Consider the following 26,622-nt stretch of genomic DNA (forward strand, 5'->3'; position numbering starts at 1 on the left):
AGTACTAAAACTTTACAACAATGGTGTTCACACCCTACTAAAGCAGATTTTTTGTTAAACAACCAGAATACTCATAATCAAACACTCTCATATCACATCACTTCCAGTACAAAACATTGTGAGGATTGAGGTTCTTCCTGGTGATCTCCCCCAAAATATTAGTTACAGGGTAATGGAATTGTTTGCATCAATGGATTGTGTGATGGGACCACAGCCTGTTAGTCTAGGTATGAAAATTCATGTAACAACACCTGAAAGTAAATATGGTTCTGTATTCCAACTTCTCCTTTTATGTGACACCCTTCCCTAATAACAGATTCTTGAGTTCTTGTATTTCAGGTATCTCCAACAAGTGCCTGGGTCTTATCTGAGGGGGACAGTGTTGGAACTCTGTTATTGAACCCACCATCAAATTGAAGTTCTGTCTGAAAGAGCACAAACCAAACATTTTCAATCTGTGTGGGCCATCATCTCATCTCAAGGTACCAGGCCTGGAGTAATTTCAACTGAAGGATGACAGCATCCATATCTGTGGAAGGAGATAACACTCCTGTTTCCTTTCCTTATCACAGGCTGGCTCATCATGCTTTGTAGACCTGTATGACATGCACATACTCTGGATACATTTCTGCAGGATTGCATGCATGTACTTGTCTGTGGTAACTTTTATCCTTTTTCTTCTCCACATAGCAAATACAGAGCACTCGGGGTGGGCCTTCACCTCAGGCTGAAATTGGACATCAAAGGTAATTGTTGCCTGGAATGTGGAAGCAACTGCACTGCACCTGGGAACCTCAGCAGGGCAGCTGCTGCCAAGCCACCTCCAGTCTCAGCTCCACAGACACTGTTCTGTGTGATGGCCTGTGCTGCCTCAACATGACCCTGAACCAGCTGCATTGGGAGGAATATTTGACATTGACAGGACTTCATCCATTGACTGAGACAGCCTGTGGGTGGTGCCTTGACAGCTGAACTGTTTAATTCCCTGACAGGAGGACTGGGACATTTACCTTAGAGCATTATATGTTTATTTCTTTTTGCCTGTATGCTCCATTAAGTGCAAGTTAACCTGTCCCACACTTCAGGCTCCAGCATCAGTGGGCTCTGGAGCAAGGAGATGGAATGTTGGGAGGAAAGGGTTAAAAGAATGAAGCAGGGTAATGGCAAGGGGAATGGTAGATTGGTCAGGTGGCCTTGCACCTGGGAATGCTAAGGCTGGAGAACCTTAGTGTGGGAAAATATAATGTATTTTACCTACTTCTGTTTATCCTCTGTTTTGAGAAGTAGAATTTCCGTGTAGAGATAACAAGTGTTATCAGAGACTTGGAGGCACTTTTCACAGACATGCTTGAGCTCCCTGTTACTGGAGAGATCATAAAAAGCACAGAGAGGAGATCACAACATTATATTTTCTCTCCCCGGTTCAGCTGAGAAGGGCAGTGTTAGAATAGCTTTGGTGGGTACTCGGAACCAGCCAGGGCCAAATCACAAGAGGGACCCTGTGACACTACGGTGCCTTGTGGCGCCCAGGGGCCATTATGACACTGTAGGGACACTTGGAACCAACCCTGTGACACTGTGGGGCCTTATGGAAACAGAGGGCAATTATCACACTCTGAGAGCACATGGAACCAAGGGGACCCCATTACACTGCAGGCCCTTATGGAAACAAGTAATCCTTGTAAAACTGAGAGGCCTGGTGCACAAGGGCCATTGTGACTCTGTGGGGGCACATGGAACCAAGGGGCAATTGTGACACTGCAGGATGTCATGAAACAAAGGGGATCTGTGGGGCTTCTTGGTGCCCAGGGGCCATTGTGACACTGTAAGGCCATGTTGAACTAAATGGCCATTGGCCTTTGTAACCAAAATGGCCATTGTAAACATGGAGCTGAGGAGCCCTTGTGATGCTGCAGGGCCTCATGGAACCAAGTGGACACGGTGACACTGTGGGCCCTCATTGTGAGCAATCTCTTGTGATAATTGTGTGCATCTACAGGGAGGCAAACCAGGGGAGCCTAAGCCTGTTGATCTCAAATAAGCCCATCTTCATATGAGCATGTCCCTGCTGAGAGTGGTGCTGTATATTCCCTCTGCTCTCTAGGGCACTTCCAGCCTTTGATGCCAGTTAATCTGGTAGCTGACACCACTGGCTCCCCATGGCCCCAGTCTGACCCCAGCACCTGGGCCCAATTCTCACTCCCACCAAAAGGTCTCACCAGCAACAGGCCCTTGGTCCTCACAGCACACACACACAGACACACACAGTGAAACTGGGAATACACAGAGAACAAACATTGAAGAAGCTTGAATAGGACAGGGCAGACTCTGGTGATCAGGTACCAGGATCAGCCAAAAAACTCCACTGAGCAGCCCCTTTTCACCATAGAGTCAGAGAGAATGGATTGGAAGAGCTCCGCTCTCATCTGCCCACCCTCTGTTATGAGCAGGCACATCTTTCACAGATCAGGTTACTCAGAGCCCTGTCCCACCTGACCTTCACTGTTTAAGGGAGTGGGACATCCACCACCACCCTGTGAACTTGTTAACACAGCAATTATCAGTCTCACTTGTTAGCACAGCAACTATGACAGCAACTATCAACTTAGGACTCCTTCCTAAATGTGGTGCCACAGCAAGCCAAGCTTGAACCAGTTGTGATGCTCAGTTGCCATGGAAACCAGCACTAGGACACCCCCTCCTCCTCCTTGCTATGGGCTTGTGCCACGGAATTCTGGAGCTGTGATGTTACCATGACAAACATCAGCCAAATGCACTGCTGAAGTCCAATGCCAGGGCAACCAGACATGGAAATGCTATGCCAGGGACTATTTCCATGGTAACCTGCACTCGGGGATGGCTGTCATGGCGACCGTCATGGATACATTGCCAGGGACTGTTGCCATGGACATTTCAGCGAGACCTGTTGCTGTGGTTGGCTGCCACCACAATCATTTCAGGTCCTGTTGCCAAGGCCGGTTGCCATGACAACTGCCGGGGCAGTTGCCATGGCAGTTGCTATGACAACCTACCCAGAGACCACCCCCATTGCTGCAGTTTCCATGGCAACCATCAATAAACCGATTGCCAGGGACTTTGTAAGACACTTGCACGAATCATTTGCCATGGAAGCTATCCCACAATACTATTGAAAGGTAAGTGCCATTGATGTCTCAGCTTTTAGCTTTTATGTTTTCAGATTCTGTTCTGCTTTAGTGTGTAAGTCTAGGCTTCATATTAGGGAATAGTAACCTCTCTCCACAGAGTAGGTAGACAAAACAATTCCTTCTCTAGCTGGGGACCAAGGACAAATGATCCAGATCTCAAGCCCAAGAGCATAAACAACGGTGGACCAAAGAGAGAAAGCAAGAAGGATGGGACTTCATGGGCTAAAGCTGCAATTGGACAATTAGCTCCAATATGCAAATGGACCAAAACTTATAAAAGTGTGAGATCCTATGACCTGTCACCCATTTTGTGGCCATTTTGGGTTGTGCTGCCCCAAGGTGGATCCATTGAGGCCTCTTAATAAATACCTACTTTATTCTTTAGGTCCGTCCAGTCTCTGTTCTAGGTCAGCCTTCACAAGACATCAGTTTCTGGTGACCCAGAAGGTACACAAAGCATCTGGGAAAGCCCTGGACGAGAGCCAGAGGAAAGTCCAGCTCTAGCCCCCCTCCCCTCATTCCCATGGCACTCCCGGGGGATGCAGCTGCAGTCCAGAGGCTATCAGAGCCCAAGAACCTTTGGAGCTGACAGAGATCTGTGAGCAGGTAAAGGGGTGTTCTCCCCCATCAGGTGCTCCAGCGCACTGGGCATGAGAGACACGGAGAGATGTAACTGTGCACTGTTGCCACGGCAGCAAGTAGGGGAGGTCCCTCAGTCCATTAATAAAATCAGGCAGAGAAACGGGCAGATATGATTTTACACCCTTCCCTGCTGTTTGCATTTCCTGCGAGCTTTCTGGAGTGTTGCTGGCAATATTTTTGTACTTTTTCAGGTGATTTACACAACACCTCACAGGACACACGCACGGTATCAGAAGAATTATGTGATATACCATGGATTCATGGCCCTAGAAAATACCAAGGTTCTAATTGATTAGTTAGTGTTTGAGTCTAGAAGTGGGCATTACAGACTTCAATTTTTCACTTTCAAGCACTCATGGGGAAAGCACAGCATATTCTTCCAGATCTTTGCACAATATTTGTTAGCTCCAGACAATAACAAATCTCATTTACATCACTGCTCAACAGCTCAACATAAGGAAGCCAAACTACTGGCCTATCCATAAGACTACACAAAAAGAATGCAACAAATATATTTTGCTTCCCACTTTGGCTGAATTTGGGATTTTTGATTTTTCATTTTATTTTTAGATGTACTTGTAGTTTTCTTGTTACCTCTAGGCTCTGAAGTAGAGTTTGTCATTGTTGTGAAGCCAAGATTAATCAAGGTTTAATATAGAAATAGACGTTCTAATCTATCCTTACACTTCTGCTGGTCCCTAGGAAGGCTGGTGGGAGATTTCTGTCTGTGTTCAAATATTTAAAGCAACAACATCTAGTCCCACACTTTATATTTCAGATAAACAATTTATTGGCATCTTAACATTGTTCTCATGATCTTATAATGTGCATGTTTTACTCCTTATGAAGCAGAAATCTTTTTAAATACAAGTAATTCTACTGAAATTTTAGAAGTTTCAAAACCATTTTAACATACTGAAAACAAAACAGTCTAAAAAGACAGGTCTAATAGCCATTAAAATTCAGGAAAAAGCAAGAGGACTTCAGGTAAAAGTACATATATTTAACAGCTACATTTCTTCCACTAAGTAATTATGTATTAAGAAAAACAGAGTAAATTTAAAAGAACAGAAATTCTTTAAAACCAGAATTTCTAATGCCAGAAACAGCTTTGAAACAACTTTCTATGTAGTTATATTTATTTCAAAATTTAAAATTGGCTAATTTGTGTCGCAACGTTTTGAAGCACAAGGGAGGAAAGGTGGAAAATGCTCTGAAGAGGGACGTAGTCATAGATCTATAAAGTTTATATGTGTAAAGAAATGAACATTGTATTAAACGCATTGAGTATGACAGAAAATTCCAACAAGGTACTAACTCTGAGAGAAAAACAACCCTGTGGTGGCACCAGTAAGCAATGCCAGGGCACTGAGTATTTCTGCATTTTAAGCAAAGAACTTCACAACTTCTTTAATTTTTCTTTTCCTGTCCATTTTGGAAACCGCAGTCCACCCCGCCTCGCGCATTCTCCTCATGGTTTTGAGTTTCAGTGCAGAGCCTGGAGATTTCACATTGGATGGAGCTGGTGTCTAGGAAGGAAAATAAAGCCATCCATTACTTTCTGTAAACAACCTCCTTAACTGTTTGGTTCAATCTTATAAAAGGCTAACATACCTTTCTTGGTGCCGTCGAATGTAATTGTGAAGCTTGTGGATAATCTTTGTACAAATTTCTAAACATTTCTTCTTCTGAGACTATGCTCTAATAAATTAAAAAGTTACTTAGTCACACTATATTAAAAATACTTTTTCTTTCCCCCTAAAGATATTAAACTATGAAAAAAAAAATTTAAGGTGTCACTATGAGGCATAACAGTTCAATAAAAAGAATGTTCATTATGTACATACAACTACAATTCCACAAAGAACCAATAAAGTAAAAATATACACATAAATATTGGCTTGAATGTGGAAGCCCAAACTCTTTATCTTCATTCTTAGACACAGCAGTGAGCACAAAGAACTGTTCAGCACATGATTTGTTCTCTGACTCTTACCAAGAGGTCAGTGTGCTCAGAGCTGTCTGACTGAGTATCCAGCTGGAGAAGCACTTTCTGCTTTTTCCTTGTGCTCTGCTCTGACGGCAGGTTTGTGCTTCTTCCACTTTGCATTTTATCTGTTGGAGGAGTCTTTATAATATATGTCTGGGAAAGAAAATTTTCATATTTTTTAGATTATATTTTATGGGGTAAGTATGGAATCTAAACCCAAACTCATGACCCAGTTTACAGCCTGAGTGTCCAAGAAGACACCTGAGAGACATGGTGGAACTATTATCTTTCCATCCAAACATGAAGCAAAGACCCAAACAAAGTGGGGTGGGGTGGAAATACCATTTTTTATATTATTTTTGGTTGCCAAATGAGGAGAATGAATGGGAAGCTATGGAAGAGCTGAGTTTCATGGCACATTGTATCTAAGTTCTTCATGCTTATCAGCAGAAATTCAGGTTATTCTGAACTGTGGCCACTACATGTGGACTATATCAAACATCTAAGAAAATGGAAACAAACAAAACTGCAGGAAAAGGCTTTCAGAGAAAGATTGATAGCTATATCAAGATTGGTGTTACTTAAAATAGTCTTTTCACTAGAAGTTAGACTGAGAAGCACTGCAATGGTCCAGTGCAGTCCTTCTTTAGAAAGATAACATCAAATGCTGGATTCTATTGTTCCAATATGAAAACCACAAGTGAACTCCCGACAGGAAAGAAGGATAAGTTCTGCAGTCAGGACTATTTTGATACTTTGACAATTTTTACAGCTATATAAGCTTTTTTCTCTATTCCATAGAGAAAAAGTGCCTTTACAAATGGACACTTTTAAGACTAAGTAAAACAATTCTAGAGACATAAGGCAACAACTGAGCAAGAATAATTACACACTGGGAGCCCTTCCAGAAACTGCTGTCTCATATCTCCATGGAATGGTATGACCCTTTAAAATCCCTTCTTATCCCAGGGGAAAAAAAAATAAAAGCATCTACAGAGAAGTAAGAAATACAGGCAGAAAAATGCAACAAGAAAAATTCACTGTCAGGAGTTACAAAACATCAGTGTTGGACTGCCCAAGGGACTCCCTGTGCAGGTACTGAAGGAGACATTTTTTATTTCCCACTATGTTGACTTCCATAGGAATATAATTTGGAGACTTTCTATTTTTTACATCAATAGATTCACTGTATAGATCTAAACAAGGTTTAGGAGTCAGGAACATAGGTTTGTATTTTCTATAATTTAAAAAGTTTAAATCAAAAGCATTCTAATGTCTTTTGTTGAATGCACATAAATTATCATGGCACTTCAATTGATTCTACACATACAAATATTACCAAATTCTAAAACCAATTAAAAATTTAAAGTTACCTTGTGTTTCTTTTCACTTTCAGGAATCATATTGAGAGAGTGCTCTTTTACAAGATTCTCCTAAAAAAGAGTTATGTGATAGGAAGTAAAGATTTATTTGAATTTTTAAAAAAATCTTAAAAAATGATTTTAAAAAGTTAAAAATAAAAAGTTAAAAATCTTCTTGGTGTAATTACAGAGCACAGTCTATAATCACAGACTGTTACAAAGTTCACACAAATATATGACCAGATTTAATACAACCTCAGCATTCATAAGTCACTGTTTTTCTGTTTGGTTTCATTTCTTATACAACTTCTCCCACAGCACAAGCCCAGGCCACACCTCTCACCCACACTGCTCAGTTAATAAAAAACTCCACCTTTTCTTCAATTTCTGCTTTCAGTTGCTCCTTCAGGGACAACAGTTCACTTTTCAAACATGACAGCTCATTTTCCTAAAAACCATTAAATAAAGGAAAAAAGAAAACAGTCCAAAGTGAGACAGTAATTAACACGGACACTCATTAGATACAAAAGATAATTCCATTTGCTTTTCAACCTGATACTTGAAGCTTTGTTTAGCTTGTTTAAAAAAGACTGAAGTACAATAAGAAACAGGAACTTTATCAGAAGTGTTCAAGGTAGTACCTTAAAACACTTGGGAGAACAGGGGTGAGAGGGCACAATCTAACTATTTAAAACAAAAGTTTCCCATAAAGTGTGAAGTCAGAACATGAAACACTATCTGGAAGAGTAGACACAAACACACTGCTACTCCAATTTATTTTTAGAAACATTTGGAGTTTTTAGTGCCCAGAATAAGATCTGTTGCAGCAGGTTGGGTGGGACTGCTACTTGTAAAAATTAAAACCACACTGGAAAAGTTCACAGAGAACTGTCTCTGGTGGGAAAGACCTCAGAGCACAGCAAGAAAAAGAAACTCTCTAAGCAAACCAAAAAAAGATTTTTAGAAGTCACAAACTGACTAAAGATCACGTTTTGTCTCTCTGCGCTGTCGGTGGGCAAGAGGGAGGGATTGGGAAAAAAGGTGCTTTAAAGGTTTATTTTAATTCTCATTACTCCCTTTTCATTCTATTAATCATAAATTTTTGATACTATTTAAGTTTGAATCTGCTTTACCCTCCAAGTGTTTTTCTCCTAATCCTTATCTCATGAGTCCTTGAATTTTTCTTTCCCCTCCCCTGCTAAACTGTAGCAGAGAAAAATGGGTGAATGTTTTTTTTGTGCGAGCCTGGCACTTAGGCAGTATAAAACCACTACACAAGGACATCAGCCCCTTCACTGAATCATTTAACATTGGAAAGTATTCCTTACCAGTGCTCTTTCTGACGATAACTGCTTTTGCTGTTTAATTTTATATACTTTTAACTCTGCATCTTTTTCTTCAACCACTTTATCATATTCATTCTGTGTTAAAAAAACCAAACCAGCAACAAACTCAAAACATGTGACTAGATGTTACAATTATAGAGCTATCCAGTCTTAAAACATCAGTCATTTTTTCAAACCAGGCTCTTAAGATTCACAAAGTACCATGAACAAACATTGATGCTTCTGCAGAAACTGTAAAACAGGAAATGCTCGATTAAAGTATTATTTTGTGGACTGGCAGAGAGTGCTTTATTTCTATGCAGCAATATGTGTTCAGCACCTAAGAGCTAGCTGTGCTATCTTTATTAACAGTATCTGCTAAAGATATTGCAAAATAGAGTAATAGAAAGGTAAACTAAAATGTGTCAAGCTAAACTGCTGACAGCCACTAAATAATCTCAGAGAAAGAGGCCAAACTGATACTGAAAAATACTGCATTCAGATAGTATCAAAGAAAGCCTGAATTAAAAAAAAATCTAAAAATCCTAGAAGTTTAGATGAATGTAATTTATCTGCCCATAGGAATCTTTTCAAAATCTTCAAATTAATTTGATTTTATTAAAAAATCTTCAAATTAATTTAATTTGATGATGCAAAGTCAAGCATGTGTTCAGCTTCCTTTTCCCAGATTCAGGCCTTTTTCTGGTTTTGAAAGGTTGTTAACATGGTATCACACATTACAAACCACAGCAATCAGTAAAATCTCTTACCTTGTGCTTTTCCATAAGTGCCATCATTTCAGTTATCTTATGCTGACATCGGATATCAGTTTCTCTCTGTATCATTGCTGTTTCATCACAAAGCAACCTCATCTTTTCTACCTGTTAGTAATAAATTGCATTTCATTCATAAACATAACCATATTTTTTAAATTTTTCAAATTTTTTAAAACTTAATTTCTTCTTCCCCTTGTGGGTGCAAAGTATGTAGTCCCACTTGGGCTTCATTTGCTTTTAAGATCCCTTTCAAATCCCACATCTTTAATGCGAACTGTTAAAATGGGCAAGATCAAAGGTACACCCATGGCAGGCAAGTTCACTTCAAACCAAAAGGCCATTTCAAGCACTCTGCCCAAACATTTCTTAGCATTACTATAAAAAAAAAAAATGTGGGCAGAAAAATAATAACATGGGAGAAGTTACAATCTAATTTAACTATGCTGACTTTATACCAAGAGTAGAATTTCTCTGAACTATATCTTGAAAGAAAGAATTTTTAACAGAGTTCTTGTTTTCAAAGACATACTCAAATACTTCAACTTAAGCACCTAATGTACTAAAGCTTTGCTCACAGGCACACACAACAAGTTCAATTTATGTTGATAAGACTGAAATGTAAGAGCAAGGACTCCGGCCAATACAGCTTCATAAAAACATTTTAAATTTAAAAAATTACATTGCAGTAAAAATTAACCTCTCACCTCTTCGCAAAGTTTATTTTCATTTACTTTTCTTGTTTCTATCTCTTTTTGATAGACGTCAATTGCTTCCTTATGTTGCTTGTTCATATTTTCCATCTCTAACTGTAATTTATTCACCTTTTGAGAATGCAGAATTGCTACTGTTATTTGTTTAGGAATTACTATGTTAATGATTTTTTCTAACCTCTTATTTTTGAGCAGAAACACACTGTTACTTTTCAGGTATACGAATTAGGTGTTTCCTATTTAAAAGTTCAGCTTTTTTTTAATAAAGAGTTGAACTTTGGCCTGAAGGGAGTTAGAAAATACTAAAAAAAAACAATGGCAACAGCACAATGGGGAAGACTGCCCTAAGCAGTCACCCTAAATGCTGTGAATGCCTTGGAAAAAAACAAATACAGATGGAGATTTTATTCCCTCTCTTGTAAATCTGTATAAGATTTTCCCAGGTTTTATGGTACATTTTCCTCCCAGCTGTGCATTTTGATTACAGTTTTTCCTTTTAAGTTGATCATATGAATCTCCTCAAAAAAGTCCACTTTTCTTCAAGTGCAGTACCCAAAGCTGGACACAATATTCCCATCAGAGGGATTGCCACTGCAGAATACATTTAAAGAACAGCCTAAAGTGAGTAATATATTTATGTCTTTTAAATGCTTTTCTGTTACAATGAGGTTGCTGAACACTGTTCAGTTCACTATCAACAAAAGAAAAAGAAAGGAATAGATTAGAAACATAATTAATTGCAATGTGAAGTCTATCTCCTAAAAAAAAATGTCCAGTAGTCAGTGCCCAATGATTAAAAATGGAGGCATCTTCTAAAAACTATGAGCTCACTCCTGCAAAATCTGTATCCTAGATCCATAAACCAGTTCAGAATGTATTTAACAAGTATTATCATTACTTACACTGGGACTTAAAAACACTCACCTCATCTTCTACATGATGTTATTTAAACCTACCTTCCCTTCATAAATATTGCTTTTCTTGCTTTCTGCAGTAATTTTCTTTTTCAGTACCTTATTCTGTTGAAATAAAATAAAACAAGCACGGTACCTAAATAAGTTAATAGACTTATGTAATGGTTTAACTGCATCAAGAATGTCAGAATCTTCAAAATTCCAGCCTTCATCAGGCAAATAACTCTCTGTTGTGCCGCTCAGGTTTCAGAACAATTCTACATATAAAAGACTGCTCAACTAATTTCTGTGATAATTACTGTTTCTTCATGACCTTAAGAAAGGCTCCCTTCCCTGTGCAACAGCAGGGAATAACAAATGAGGTACAGAATGGGAATTAAAACTAAGATGCTGCTGACAGAAGGTGTGAAGATGTCATGACAAAAAATACAAGTTATCTATTTTTACAGTGAAGTTACTACCATTTGTGCTAGTGCAGAATTCTTTTCTACTAGCGGTAACTGAGATACTTACAAGTACATAAATAATACTATGCACAAAAATGAAAAAGAGTAGAAGTTTATTAAAGATACTATTTTTAATTGCCTTTTTCACATTAAGGCTCATTTAACAAATCAAGTGATTCCAAAGATGACTCCCTAATTTGCTCAGGGTTAGGATAAGAAAGGAAAATTTTTAAATTACATAGGAATATCTAAAGATATCACAGCAAACACAAACCTGCTGACAAGGCAACCCAAAACATAATGTGTTTATGTATTTGTGACATTTAAAATGTCTGCTCACCTCCTGCTGCAACTGTTCGATGCATTTGGTTTTATTTTCCACCTGTTTCTTTAAATTATTAATCTGAAAGAGATATTTCTAACATTAATAAGTTCTAAAAATGACTCCCTATGTTAGAAATTCCTGTAAATGTTCTCAAACATGTACTTCCACCAGTCTGGTTTATTCCAATGGGACTGAAACACAAGCTGACGTGTTAGAATGATGTGAGTTTTAGCCACAAAGTACTACAAGATGCTAATTAATAGCAGTGAACCAGTTCCCTAGTGGTTATAGAGCTAAGAAAGAAGAAGAAAAAAAACCCCAGTATCTTCACAATTTAAAAAATACACTTGTATGAAGTTCCCAAATCCATGAAAAAATTAACTTCCCAATTATTTTCTAGAATCTTCAATGGCATTTCCTTTCTTGAAATTTCATTCTCAGTACTCTTAACCTGAAATTACAATTGTAAATCTTTGACTTTTACAATGAAATTTTGAAATCCATTCTAATGCTAAAAACCCCGGGTTGCTTTGAAACAATAGAAAGAAAGTAAAAATGTTTGAATCTATTTAAGCTAAAACTCACACTACATATAAAAAGCTAATCCAGAGCCCATCCATCACTGAGTGGGTATATGAAAAAACAAAAAAGCAGGTTCTCTGCCTGAAAACAAACAAATCTTTAATATTAAACTTCCCAACAAAGAGTAAACATCCCCGTGACTGTGCTTGTCTTTTGAAATTATAGGGCTCGGCATGTGGACACACAATGTCACAACTGGCAGCAGCTGTGAAAGAAGAAAGCCTCTGGCAGAGATCACATTCCCCAGGCAGAACCTTGCAGAAAAAATCCCAACAAAGATTTTACATTTAGATGCTGTCCTACGGGTGATGTAACATATTTTCATAGTACATGACGTGACATACATTTTCTTCTCTTTCATCCAGTGTACTTTTAATCTCTTCACCTGTCTTTGCCATTTTCTCCTTCAAAGACTCCAGTTCATTTCTAAGTGCCAAATTAACAAGCATTAGTAAATATTTACTTATTGCCTTTAACTTATTTTCAGTACTTCTAATAAACCTCTATTTTATTTTCTAAAAAGAGCTGCTAATGTTGATGGGAACTTCATAAGCTGTTCAATGAAAATGTTCTTAAAATGAAGCAACATGCCTAGTAAGTCAATATGCAAACTGTCTATACTTTTTTTTAAGTAGGAAAAGATGTTCCAGCTAATCTAAGGAAGATACATCCTAACCTGGAATATTGTAATGCAGTTATGAAACATGGGAGGTTGCCTGTCTATTGAACTGATGATATGGAGACTTCTGCAGAGAGTAACACTTATCCAGTTTTGCCTTGTCACATTTAATCCATAACCTTGAACTTCCATTTTAATTTCCTTCACACCTTGTAGAAGGATTCTTGGCAGAACAAGGCCATGATATTCTCCTATGGGAATTCAACAACCCTGGCCTGCAGATTACAGAGATACTCTGAAGACCATGTACTGTCCTTGGAACAAGACAGACCATGTACTGGCCTCGAATGGATACAAGGAAGAATGAGCATTGTGCAAAGATGAGACCAGATGCCAAGCACGTTGTGGGAACTGCTAATTTGGCACACCTTAGCTAAAGATGCTTATATCATGACAACCAATCAGTAATTAACATGTATGTGTGAATATAGCTACTTAACCAATGAGCTTTAAGCATTAGTGACATGAGACAGTGTATAGAGGAGGATTAATATGCCAAAGTTGCAAAATAAAGTAGGATGACATGTAGCCACATTGGTTATGATTGTTGTTACTTGGCCAACTCTCCTTGGGACCCTCTTCAACACCTAAGATGTCTAATGCAAAACAAGACTCTTCTTTCTATGTAATACAAAATGATGGCAAACATTGTTCCTGTAAGCAATAGGTATTTCTAATCTGAGAAAATTTCTACTTGGCCAACAGCAATTCTGAATAGTTTCTGTTTAGCTATATAATCTAGAAAAACATTAATCAAAAAAATCCCAGAAAGTAGCATATGAACACAACTAACTATTTGAGTCTACTTCCTTTAATAGTATCAGTTATTACAATTTGTTTTTACTTGCCTTAGCTGGCTATTTGCCTCTTCTAAGTTTTCAACTAACCGCTTTGTATTTTCTTCTTTTTTCTTACTATCCTAAATAAAGACCCGTGTCAGCAAAGAAATAAAATTCAAAGTGACTTATTAAAAAATTCAAAGACATCCAAAGCACAGTGACCTGCCTTATTCACAAGTGTAAATACACTTCCTTTCCAATTGTAACACAAAAAATAGCTCACGAACTCTACAGAGCCAAGTCATGTTGCAGCTCATCATCTAATTTGTAAAACTGAGTAATTTGTAAAATTGAGTATTGTCCTTTCAAAAAAGCTGGAAGTTTACAACTTGCCTCTTGTTGTTCTTGCAGTTTCTTGAGTTCTGCAGTCACAGCATTTTTCTCTTGTGCTGTTTGTTCTTTCTCTAGTGAAAGCTTATTGAGACACACTGTTAGTTGTTCATTCTTTAACCTAATTTAAAACAAATGGCCAAGAGGAATAAGAACATACACTTTGAATTCTCCTTTTAAATTAAACATACCCACTAGTGTTATTCCATGCTGAAAAAACTCCAGGCCTTTATCTACAAATATAAGCATTGCAGCAAAGTCACAGTGATATAAAAGGTGACAGAAGAAGCAAAGAAAATCAGAATCAACTTTTATATAAATAAAATGGTTAGTGAAGATGATGTAGTTCAAAGCAAGATTAACAATGAATTCAGAAACTTTCTCTTCTTGTTAAATAAGTCAAAGAGATATGCAACAACTACATATGCCATAGAATACATAGAAAAAGAAAAAGTGTAATTTAGAAATGTAAGTATATAATTAATGTCATACTCTGTGGTTCAAAACTTTCATAAGAAAATAATCATAGTTCATTTCACTGTGTATTAAAGCAACTTCTATATTACACCAAAAATAATTAAATACTATATTTTCAAAATGGTCATACGCCTCTTGTTCAAGATCGGTTTTTAGAGTCAAAAGCTGGTTTAAATAATCTTGTTCTTTTTCAGCTGTACTAGTCATCTGTGCTTTCAAATCATGGAATTCTTTCTGCAAAATGAAAAGGAAGAGTTTTGAGTATACCTGTGTAAACTACAACTCATGGAGGTTTATCAGACACGAACTAAGAGCACAAGGCATTCAGAAGAACTAGACAACATCCATGTCATGGATTATCCAGACTGTATTTTTACATATCTCTGGTGAGATATGGAAGTGGTGTGAGACAGTGAACTTTGACACCAGTGCTGTTAATGCCCCCTGCTGTGAGTTTAATTACCTAGTCTTCAAAACTACTAAATTAGATTCCTTTGACATGATTTTAAATAAAGACATTTGCTTCAGACTTCATAAGCTTTTCCATTCATCTAAATATAAAAAACCTACTAAATAAACATCAGAGAATTCCAATCCTATACAACAGAATAGAAAGGCAATCAACAGGACTGTGTCTTCATCCTTAGTACAGCTACTGTAAGAGTGCAAGGGGCAACAGTCAGGCTCCTCTACACAGGAGGACAGAGGATCTCCTGCTGCCACTGTTAGGAGCAGAGCAGTTCAGGGTGGGACACTGCTCTGGGTGCTATTTCTTATGTATAAACTTATATACAAGTCATGATGTGTAACTTCACTATTTACAAAAACATATTACTATTGCCCTACTTCAGACCTCTCTCATTTGGAGAACATTTTCAGTTCTCTCTCCAAATTTTTCTCTCTCTGCAAATTTTCTACAGTAGCCTCAAGATTCTTCTTCAGTAAAAGTCCTCCAATTTGCCCATTTCAGAAAATTAGTGAAACTCAGTTTGGAACACTCAATGCACAGATTATAACAAGCAGACACAGTAAAATGCACACCTGATTTCACACTACCTTGACTTTAGTTGATATGGATTCTTGTTAGACTTGTAAATATAAAATCATAAGGAAAAAAAATCTCTGTTAAGAGTGTATTTCATATAGCTTAGACTTCTGTGACAGAAAATGGGCCTGTCTCACAGTACAGTAGGGTTCACAGAGGCCAGAGCTAATTACCTTCCTGTAAGTAAGAAAACATGGGAAAACTTTCTATCCAGAGTGGCATTTGAATGGACATAAACAAAGAAGGAAATAACCAAAAACCTTGACAAGGAAAACCAAAACATGGGAGACATGAAAAACCAAAAGCACAAGAAGACAAGAGAAACAGTAGTAATAAAGAAGTTCTTCAAAAACACTGAAATTGTGTGTGAGAAAGTATGGTAGAAATGTTAAGGTAGACTAGATGGTGTTTATTAATGGCATTTAAGATACAAAGCAAGAGGAATTTCATATAAAGAGAAAATGCCATGAGATTAATAAAATGAACATTTACCAGAGTTTCTGACAGCTCTTCAAGTTGCACTTCTTTATCACATTTTACTTTAGTCATCTCTTCTACAGCACATGTAATGTAAAATAATTTTTCATATTTAGCAGGCAGTATAAAACATTTACCCTTTTGCAATACCCAGTTCTCAAAACTTGTTGGATTAAGTTAAGAAACTGAAAAGCTAATTTATGACCTAATCTAAATGTAGACTTGAAAAAATGTTTCAGACATTAGCAAATCTGTATCTGAAGAGAAACTAAATATTTATTTTAAATAAAATTTAGAGCCTGTGAGGTTCTCCACAATTATAGCTTCAAAGAAGTCACGGACTGTAAGACTAGAGTATTCTCCAAGTATTGAGAGAATATGCAACAATGCATCTGCATTGTTTCAGAAAAAAAATCGCAACTGCTGGAGGTATTCATGTATGAATGGTCTTACTATTGGAGCTCTGCACAGCGCTGCCCTTTGGCTGTTGCCAGTACCAATAACCCCCAAAGAAAAGGGAGTCAGCTGAGTAAAAATAAATTTAGGCATTCCTGATAGCTACAGGTAGTGTAAAATTATTTCTCCAACTACTAGAGACAGTCCATTTCCAGAAAACAGCAGAAAACATTTTTATTACTGCCTAACTCATTTTCTGCCTTTCTACAAGCCTTACCCAGTTCAGCAGATTTATTTTGGAGCTCCAAGGTAAGCAGCTTTGAATCGTCTTCATATTTCTTTAATCTAAGAAAATGGTAATTTAAAAATCCCAAATGTATAGCACAAAGCACTGCATTTGAAACTTAAAGGACAATAAGACAAAATCTCACCACAAGCACTTAAAGAACATTTACCTTTCAACAGGCAGATGATATATCTGCCTGCAACACATATCAAATTTCACTTTTACAACTTCAGAACAATAGATATAAAAGTAAACAAATATATACTTAGAGAAATCTGTATTTCTTCAAGACAGAAAGTTGGAGGGGGCAAAAATTTACTTTTTATAGACCAGTATCAACTATCACAAATTTAAAAATTACATTAAATCCTCTGCATTTAGACCACTGTGTCAAAAAACCTCCAAATTTCAGCTTTATTTCCAATTGTTCTTGATTTTGTCATAGACTGCAACCTGTAAGATCACTCTTCAAATTTAAACTCTTTAATTTACCTATTTTGCTCTTTTTCCAGCAAGCTTTTCAAATTGGCAATAGAAGTCTCAAACTCCTCTGTCAGGGCTGCAAGCAAAGCCTTCATTTTTTTACATTCTTCCTCCTGTTCTTCCTTTTCTCCGGTAACCTGAATTAATGTTTTCACTGTAGTCTGGTATTCGGTTTCTAAGTTCTTTTGAGTAACCTTCAAGACATGATATAATTTCTATACATGTTTTGCAACAAACAGCTACAGCTGTTTCATATCTAAAGTATCCATAATTATTTATGCAAATACTCATCTAGTCTATTTATACTGTAAAACTAAAAGCAAGGTGTACCTCTGCCTTTTGCAATGAAATTTTAGCCTCTTCCAGCTCTGCCCTCAAATGTTCTTTACTGACCTGGGATTCTTTTAACATTTCTTCATTATGTACTAAACAAAAAAAGATGTTTATATTTTTAAAAATAGGATATTTACTGAAAAATTCTGCTAAAAATGGAAAATTACATACAGTTAAATAATTTAACAAAGACCAATGGTACTGACATCATATACTATAAAATAATATATAAAATTTGAATATAGATGGCTTAAAAATATTGAAAATCAAGTTCTGAAAAGTAAGTTTCCTCAGTGACATCTCTCTGACTGTAAATTTGCAAAACTGAAGCAACGTATTTTTCCCTTGCAATTTTCAAAAGCTCTCACTGCTTGACCCACCCTAAAAACTACCCTGCCAGTCCTGATCCCACATGAGCAGCTTCTGTTCCAAACAAAAATAAGGCCTTCAAGGCCCCAAAATTCTGCTGCCTACCAGCAACAGAATAAAACTATCATGACCCCATTTCCTATGCTTCTATAAACAATTACATTTAAACATAGCAGGCAGAACTCTTACATTTTGCTTCTATTAAGTCAGCAATCTTATTTTGTGATGTCTGCAGCTGAGCCTTGATGTCTTTTATTACACCATCTTTTTCATCTCTCTGTATGGTAAGATCTGAAATCTAGCAAAATGCAAGAAACATCATAATGAAGTCTGGAAAAGGGACAGATATTAATATTCATTTGTATCCCAGGTATGATAAGCAGACATTTTGCTGTCATTCAAGTTAGATTAGATAGATAGATAGATAGATAGATAGATAGATAGATAGATAGATAGATATTTGGCTAGATATAATCTTAGCAAAATATTGATCAAGTCACATTACTCTAAACAAAAAAGTTCTCCAATTCAAAATCAAACCACGAATTCCAGTAGACTAAAGGTACTGAAACTTCACTAAACTTAGCAGAACTTGACTTAAATGCAACTTCAGATGTTATTTTGTCTTTTTTACTAATACCCAGAAACACTTCTTGGCTCCTGCATTGCGCCTTTAGTCACAAATAAAGCTCTACATATTAGATGGTAAAACTGAGCAAACCTGCTTTTCCTTTTGACTGACTTCCAGTTTGCATTCTTTTTCAAACTTGTCCACTTTTTCTGCTTCTTCTTTTACTTTCGAGATACAGTAATATCCATAGTTAACGTTCTAGCTGAAATACACTCCAAGTTCAATACAACTTCCAGTTTAAGATTGCTTGTAATTGTACAGCTGTACAATTTGTTCCCCAAGAGTAATTGCTGAGGCAATGTTTGATTTTATAATCAAAATATCTTTTTTTGCCAGCTTTCCACAGAATTAGTCCATTACTCCATGTTTGTTATAAAAAACTAACAGAAAAGAGCATGTGAAAATGAAACAGGAACATAGTAGACTATACATATAGTGAGAGAGCATTGAGCTAAAGTTTCTATAGCTATACACTCGTGCATTAATAAAGTTCCAAATTTGGCCCAGTGGAACAACAATAGAAGGGGCCAGGCAGTGAACACAGGCAGCATGAATAAAAGAAGGGTCCCAGTGTCTCAGTGTGACCTGCCCACCATTCAAGCACTTCACATCTGTCTGCCCTGACACTGCATGTGTAATACAAGCTATGAAGTACAAAGTTGTTGAGCCAGCTGCATAAACACAATAAAAAGAATTCTCACATTTGAAACTCATTTCCAATCTGTCATTCTCTGCTTGCACACGAAGCTCTTCAAATGCCACTGTCATTCTCTAAAAACAAAATTTAATATTTGAAGTTCAATGTTGGAAACCCTGGAACTTCTTCAGGGGCTGCTGCCCACCTCAGCCATTCTGAGAGACCACCAGGTAGGTGAAACAGAGTCCAAAAGGAAGGTAGAAGTTCTGGCAGTCACCCAGCACTAAGCACATATCACACAGATCACATGGATCTACATCTCACCTGCCGCTGAGCTTTCTCCATTGAATGTACTTTGTATAACTAAAAATAAACCCTGAGAAGGGATTGAAAACCCAACTTCCTGCATCACACATGACATGATAGGCACACAGGGTGGATACAAATAGTATCTCAACATAAACATGTAACTCAGCTCAGCAGATGCACATAATTCACATTCCATTCCTTTTATCAAGCTGGGTCACTTACTTCTATGTTGCTATGAAGTTCCTCGTACAATTGCATTGTTTCTTCTTTTTCCTGTTCATCTATCAAAGCAAGAACGTACAAGAAAGTTTTTCTTCTGAAAAAGAATACCAGCTGTCCAAGTCATTATACTTAATCAGCATAATGAATTAAAAAAGGAATTATCAGCTCCATTCTTATTAAATAAGCCATCATGAAACATGGTGCCAAAAGTTACAGAATCTAGGGGAAATGTGTATTTCATTGAAACATTAAGCAAGCTCAGCTTTTAAATTTCCTTCCCAATATATCTTTTCCTGTGAAAAGTGTAATTCTGGGTCAGTTTATGTAACCATATTAATTATTATAGTATTAATGCTGTTGAATAATAATGTATCAAAACTGTTAGTATTTGATAAACTGTAATCTAGGGTTTAGCACTGAATTTCTTCCTATCAGCAGATACTTATAACCACAGAACTGTCATTATAAAATTGCAACAACACTCCATGTCCATATTTTCCTTCTTTCCTTTCACTTTTGTAATTGATACTATTTTCCCTAAGAAAACAATTAAAAGAGAACAGTACAAAAAAGTATCAAAAAAGAACAGTACATCTATACATAAGTGTTTCTAGAATTAAGGCTAAAAGGAAATAGACACTTCTTAAGTATCCAGGATCAAGTTAGTAAAATTCTAGTGATTATAATAACAATTCTAAATTCCATATCAAGTAGAATTCCCAATGAAGAACGTGTTTTAAAACCACAAGAACTTCATTAAGTTATCCAACTGTCTTGGCTTGTTCTGTTTCATGAGAAGAATTCTACGTATTCATTATACCTTGGGATTAAGACCTTTTTTCCCCACAGATGTGTGATGGCTGTAAACAGGAACTGCCAGCTCTGGAAATTTGTTACAGAGTGCTGGGAATTCAGAGTAGATTCTACTGCCTAAAAACAGGCATGAAGTGTCCCTTCATATGTCTTAATATATTCACAGTATCTGGATGGTAATCAGGGGGGCTGGCACTGCCTCAAACCTGTAATAGTCTTTAGGCAAATAGCTCCCAGGCTGGCAACCTTTCCGCAAATAATTTTACTGGCTTCAAGAGTCCTCTGGATTTAGCATTACAAACCAGATGTCTTTTAGACCTGTGGCTTCACTTCCAATTTTGTGAGCCACTTAAAATTCACTTCTCATTCTAAGAGCCACATCTAGTCGATCTCAACTGGAGAACTTACCTGAACAGCACAAGAACTTTCTTCTGTTTGTGAATTTAGAGCAAGCTAGAAGTACATTTATTCTCATAAAAAAAAAAAAAAAAGCATTTACATTTGCTGGTCTTCTCTGTGAAGTGAGTGCAGGTTTCCTTGAGCAGATTACACAGATGCCTTGAAGCAGCAGCTCTAAAAGAGGGAAAAATATCATATTTTCACAGGAGTGCACAGTGCTTTGTGTACCTAAGGAGTAACAATGTAAATGATCTTCAAAATTTAACAGCTGCATAAAATTGCCCACATGAAAACTGATTATTTTCACCACAAAAATATACACTTGGTTCTGTTACTTACTCTTTCAAGAGATCTTTATTTTCACATATCTCATCTTCCAGTTTCAAATGGAGTTTTTCATTTTCAAACTAATTTCATAGGGAACAAATGCAAAAAGACACTGTTATTGAAAAATATGTTAGAAATGCACTTCGACTTCTCAAATCCCTCATGAAAAAGTTATTTTGGGCATCAGTAGACAGAAGTCTGTTTTATCTGGTATTACATGCTGAGTCATCTTTTGCATGAAAGACACAATAAATAATGAACAATAATTTACCAGCAACTGAGACACTTACAGGTACATTCTTCATACACATGCTCATGCAGGACAGGTACCTGCAACTTCTCAGAATAATCATTTTCTCAAGGCATAAACCAAATTGCAACAGTCTTTAATATTTAACTGTATCAATAATACTAACTTAATCTATTCAATGTATACTATACAATACTGGCCTGCAGTTCTTGAATGGCTTTATTCTGTGCTTCAATAATCTTTCTATTTTCTTGGATTTTTCTTTCTTTCTGGTTTAGTTCTGATTCCATAGTCAGTTTCCACTGCTTAATCTTCTCAGCCTCTTTGTAGAGTTTTGAGAACAATTCATTCATTGTTTCTGTATTCTATTAAAAGAGGTTCCACAATTTAATCTCAAATACTATCTAATTATACTGTTGTAGATAACATATTTATCTCTTAGAAACATCACATGTATAAGATGTTTCCACAGATGGCGATATAAGCTTATATATGATCAGGAGCTGAAGTTTAAATCTTTGAGCATCCCCTACGTATGTATCAAACGCATTACAGAGCACAGAGGAGAAACAAATCCAACGAAATATCCCAAAGTGTCTTCAGACATCACCAAATAGATGGTCTTAAAGACATGGAAAACTGCAGTCCACCAAAATCAATAAAAGTTTTGCCAGAATTATCAGTGAATCCAAAATTCCTTCTAGGAGGTTCTTCACACCATTTCTGTCCTCTCCTTCTGACAGACACTGCTGAGTCAAGTAAAAGCTGCTTCAGAGACTTTGCCCAAGAGTACCTGTGATACTGCCACTAACACACACACAGAGCAGGAAGGAAAATCACCATCCTTGTGCTTTTAGAACACTTTGAAAGTGTCCTACAAGCAGTGCTGGGCCAGTGGTCGAGGCAGGTAAGAGCAACACACAAGCCTGAAGGGCGTTTGGTTCACATAGAACACCCCCAAACACCATCCTTGTTTTGGCTGCATCACAGTATTGTTACAGTCCTGATGGTACTTTAATAGCTTAGGATTAAAACAGTCTAGTTGTCAGGGATATGAAAATCAGCAGGGAGAGTGTGAGAAATGTGTTTTATCTTGTGGTAGCAAACAGTGTTTTATAGCTGCAATGTACAGAAGCTATTGCAAAAAAAAAAAAAGAGCTTTACTGAGTTGTGCTAAAGCAGAGATATGCTGGTGAAGATGCTGAGTAAAGAATCCAGTGCTTGAGGAAACCACTAAATTCACTGTTTTACATACAAAATAAAGCCAGACAAGGCAATTGGGATAATCTACTCCAGTTTTCCAAAGAATACTCTGACTCCAACCCTTCTGCCCCTCAATAGAATATTCAGAACCAGTTTCAAAAGGATACTTAAGGGTTTAAATCTTACTCTAATTAAAGCTCATAGACTTCACAGACACTTCAGACAAAGAAAAAACAACAACATTGCAATCACCTTAATTTTAAAAGATTTGTCTCCAGGCATGTTCACTAAATCACAAATATCTCCTCTAAGTGATTCAGCTTTAAACAGGAGACAGAAAACATTATTCCCTTTTGACTACTTCCTTTAGCCCTGAAATATCTACTGAATAATGCTTTAGGCACTGTTTGGGAACAAATTCAAAAAACCCCAAGGAATTAGATAGGCAGAGTTGATACTTAGCTGACCTCTTCATCTACTTCAGAGCAAAGTTTTACTTGCTGTGAAATTGTATCTGAAACATGAAGAGATTTTGATCAATGTAGTTCTAAAAAAAGTAACAGTGAAACTGTATTTAACAGTTACAGATATGAAATTGTGAGACTAGTCATGAAAATTAAAACTTGACAATATATAAAAAACCTAAAGAACATGCATGGCAAATATTTCAATCGTACCTGAATCAGTGATTTCACCACGGTTCGACACATCAAATGGCAGCTTAAAATCATCATCTGAGCATTTGTTAAAACCCTGCACAAATTTAAAAATTAGTTTCTTATGGGTAGATTTGTAAAGAAGAATTATAAAATCCAGGGAAAAAAAAATCCCTACAGATGATGTGACAATAGAATTTTTCATTAATAAAACAGCTGCCGAAAATTTTCAAAGTCCAAGGCATCGGTAATGGCTTTGGAACTCGCTTGCTTCTTATTTCACAGTGGTTTACCAAACTGTTGGTCTCCTGCAGTTTGCTTTGTAAACTGTGGCCAAAGGGGAAGCTTTCAATGCAGAGAACTCGGCAGCTCCTGCCTGTCTGGGCACTGTGCATGGCAAAGGACTCAAGGAGTCAAATTACTTTTTTGAAGACCAGTAGTTGATATTTCTTTTTTGCTTTACTTCCAATGGCAGTTCTAAACCATATCTGATTATGTTTCAGCATGAAAATACCCTTTTACAAGGTTTCTAAGTCACAGAAGTTCATCCTGTAAACAGCTAACTTAACTGCTGTCAGAATATCCCGTTTGAATTTCAACATATTTCATAAGGAGCTTCAACATGAAAAAAAAAAACTTGTTGAATTCCCATAACTCAGTGTGGAGACAGAACATTTTCACTGCACACTTGATCTGGTGACACCAAGACATCAACGCCAGTGTGAGCATCTGAGTGGGGCCCTACTCGCTCTCTGTGCTGAATTACCCATATTAAACGCGCACTAACAACACAGAGCAGATGCTCGAGAAGATGATTCCCTTCAGTTTTGGTAGAAAATAACAACAAAAGCCTTTGAAATTCAAACCGAAGATGTCTGTGCATAGGCCAGTCTGAGCCCAGACTCATTCTGCATATGCCAGAAATGAGCCCAGCGCAGGAGCCGTCCTGCCCCATGCAGGGGCAGGTGTGTGTGTGCTCCAGCTCGGGGCTCTGCCGAGGCACTCTCCGGGCACAGCACTGTCCCCGTGTCCCCGGGGAAGGGCCCTTGCGCTTTCCCCCCGCCCTCTCCTCAGCCACGGCCTCCAGAGCAGCACAGCCCGAGGGGGCAGCCGTGCGGGGGGAGGGGGGAGGGGGGAGGGGGGCGGGTGGGCCGCCCTCAGCGGCCCCGCGGCCGAGCGCTCACCTGGGGTCTGCCCGCAGACACCTGCCCAGCGCTCAGGCGCGGCGGCATGAACAATTTAAACCGGTTTTCCTTCTCCATGGCTCCGCGAAAAGGGCGGGCGGGCGGGCCCCAGCGCGAGCAGCTCTCGGCGGCCACTGAGGGCGCGAAGCTGCAGCGGCCCCTCAGCGCGGGGGCGGGGGCGCCGCCTAGCGGAGCTTGCGGGGCCCGCCCCGGGCACGGCCCAGCCGCGCAGAGCGGCGGCCGCGGGGCCGTCGGGGCCGTCGGCGGGGTTTGCTCGTCGCCCGTGGACGCCAAAGAGATCCCGGGGGCCCCGCGGGTTGGAGATGTCGCTATGGTCGCCAGCCGGGGGCAGCACAGCGAGACCTTCGCCGTCGCGGGGAAGGCGGGAGAAGTCTGGGAGAACGGGGAGTCCGGCGGGGAAGGGGGGTCCCGCCTGTACAGGGAGTAACTGGGGGAGCCCAGTCCTCCTGTGACCCCCCCCCCCCCCCCCGTATTGTAAATGGCTCCCCCAGAAACCTCGGTGCATGGGATGCTGTGCGTCGGGCACCGAAAGTCTGGGAGCTCCGGGAGGAGCTGGAGGAGAGAGTGACAAATTCCGGGGAGCTCACGGGAGGACGAAGCTCTGCAGTGCGGAACGCGGTGAGTCTGTGGGCGCAGGGAATGCGGGCCCTGGAGGCATCTGCTGGGGGCAGTTCGGAATAGCTGCGCTCAGGACTGCCCTGCAGAGTATGGTCCCTGTGCTTCAGAGCTCTGTGTGGCAGGCAGGGACTCTGCTGCCTGCCAGGAGCTGCTCTCAGCCGGTGAGCTTCTCACATTGCTGGGGGACAAGATCTGGGTGTTGATGCCTATATAACTAAGATCAAAGTTACAAGCTGCTTATATAGCTTGACTTATAAGATATCAATATAACTTGATATATCAATATAACCTGGTATCAATATAACCAAAATAATGACTTTGTATGTATATCTATACAATCTGATACCTATGTAGCCTGAATCATAGCTTTTTATACCCATATAACCTGGATCATAGCTTTTTATACCAATATAACCTGATATAAATAACTTTTTATACGATGTAATGGCTAGTATATAGTTCACTAGTTGCTTAATGCTGAATAGATGAAAAAAAGAAGAAAAAACTCACCAGATGCATAGCTTTAGAGATAAATAAGTATAGTACTAATGAAAAAATGGCAAGTAGAAAGCCAATTAGCCACAAAACAAAGAATTTAGGACAGTTAAGACCAGACAGACCAAGGAACATCATAACTGTGCATGATCCAAAGACAAAGTTGAAAAGTTCAGATGCAAAGAAGATCTTGCAAGCCTTCACTGAGTATCCCAAACTACCCCTGGATTGGGGAGGCACAAGGGCAGTGCAGAAGACCTACCTAATAACCATGAGCTCATACTATGTAAATTACATAGTTACAGCATGTATATGATGGTGTTGTAGTGACACAGTGATACTATGAAAAACACATTCACTCTCCTGTGAAAATTTGAAAAGTTTAATAAAGGACAATGGGAGACAAGGGACCATAGAGCAAAGGTTATTATGGCCGGGTGCATCTTGGCACTGAGCCAAGACCACCCCTTCACCTTCAGGGATACCCCTTAAATACCTTTTCCTTTACATCAGCCTGTTGCATATTCATAGACCCTTATGCATATCCATAAACCAGTTTACATTTTCCAGGAACTATTTTACATGGCCCGTCCTTGGGTCTGCCTTTTTAGAGCATGCGTGTTTCTCAGCTGTGGTTTTGGCTCCTTCTCTTTATCACTCCCAGTTTGGGCCTTGGTCCACACTGTCTTCAGAAAGTGAGTGCTGATAGTTGGCAGATCTGTAGCAGGTGTCCTCATCCTGTGTTCTTTGGATGCTATCCCATCCAAGCAGGCATTTTAACACAAGCATACTTATATCAGCTATTTCACCACCATGTCTAAGCTTAATTAACAGCAGAAATAAAAACTCTGTCTTTATAACAAAGTTACTTTAACATCACACATATAAAATCCATTTTAATATTT

At 38.4% G+C, this 26,622-nt stretch overlaps 1 protein-coding gene across 1 annotated transcript; it reads right to left on the reverse strand.

Annotated features, from left to right (window-relative positions):
• Window positions 1–4,607: 4,607 nt before the first annotated feature.
• Window positions 4,608–24,676, reverse strand: SYCP1 (synaptonemal complex protein 1). The gene is made up of 29 exons (XM_038126098.1): window positions 24,584–24,676; window positions 23,421–23,496; window positions 23,211–23,257; window positions 21,741–21,905; window positions 21,303–21,370; window positions 21,064–21,137; window positions 19,752–19,810; window positions 19,285–19,354; window positions 18,674–18,747; window positions 18,142–18,250; window positions 17,581–17,675; window positions 17,260–17,444; window positions 16,759–16,826; window positions 16,101–16,162; window positions 14,694–14,797; window positions 14,090–14,207; window positions 13,766–13,836; window positions 12,583–12,664; window positions 12,039–12,107; window positions 11,672–11,734; window positions 10,928–10,990; window positions 9,966–10,082; window positions 9,256–9,366; window positions 8,489–8,581; window positions 7,534–7,608; window positions 7,173–7,232; window positions 5,806–5,952; window positions 5,424–5,510; window positions 4,608–5,338 (listed from the first exon to the last, which is right to left on the reverse strand). Exons 1-29 carry the CDS (start codon window positions 24,659–24,661, stop codon window positions 5,195–5,197), a joined length of 2,634 nt encoding a protein of 877 aa, XP_037982026.1. The 5' UTR covers window positions 24,662–24,676; the 3' UTR covers window positions 4,608–5,194.
• Window positions 24,677–26,622: the final 1,946 nt, after the last annotated feature.

The sequence above is a fragment of the Motacilla alba genome, unplaced genomic scaffold, assembly GCF_015832195.1.
Source record: "Motacilla alba alba isolate MOTALB_02 unplaced genomic scaffold, Motacilla_alba_V1.0_pri HiC_scaffold_28, whole genome shotgun sequence".
In the NCBI taxonomy this organism is placed as follows: Eukaryota; Metazoa; Chordata; class Aves; order Passeriformes; family Motacillidae; genus Motacilla; species Motacilla alba.

What these genes read in the sequence shown, in the direction of transcription:
- SYCP1 (XM_038126098.1), bottom strand. Translation starts at nt 24,661, where the DNA reads ATGGAGAAGGAAAACCGGTTTAAATTGTTCATGCCGCCGCGCCTGAGC. An exon ending in TTTCATTGCAAAAGGCAGAG is followed by an intron (nt 17,445 to 17,580) that starts GTACACCTTGCT and finishes CATGTCTTGAAG; the next exon opens with GTTACTCAAAAGAACTTAGA. An exon ending in AAATAAATCTGCTGAACTGG is followed by an intron (nt 16,163 to 16,758) that starts GTAAGGCTTGTA and finishes CATGTGCTGTAG; the next exon opens with AAGAGATGACTAAAGTAAAA.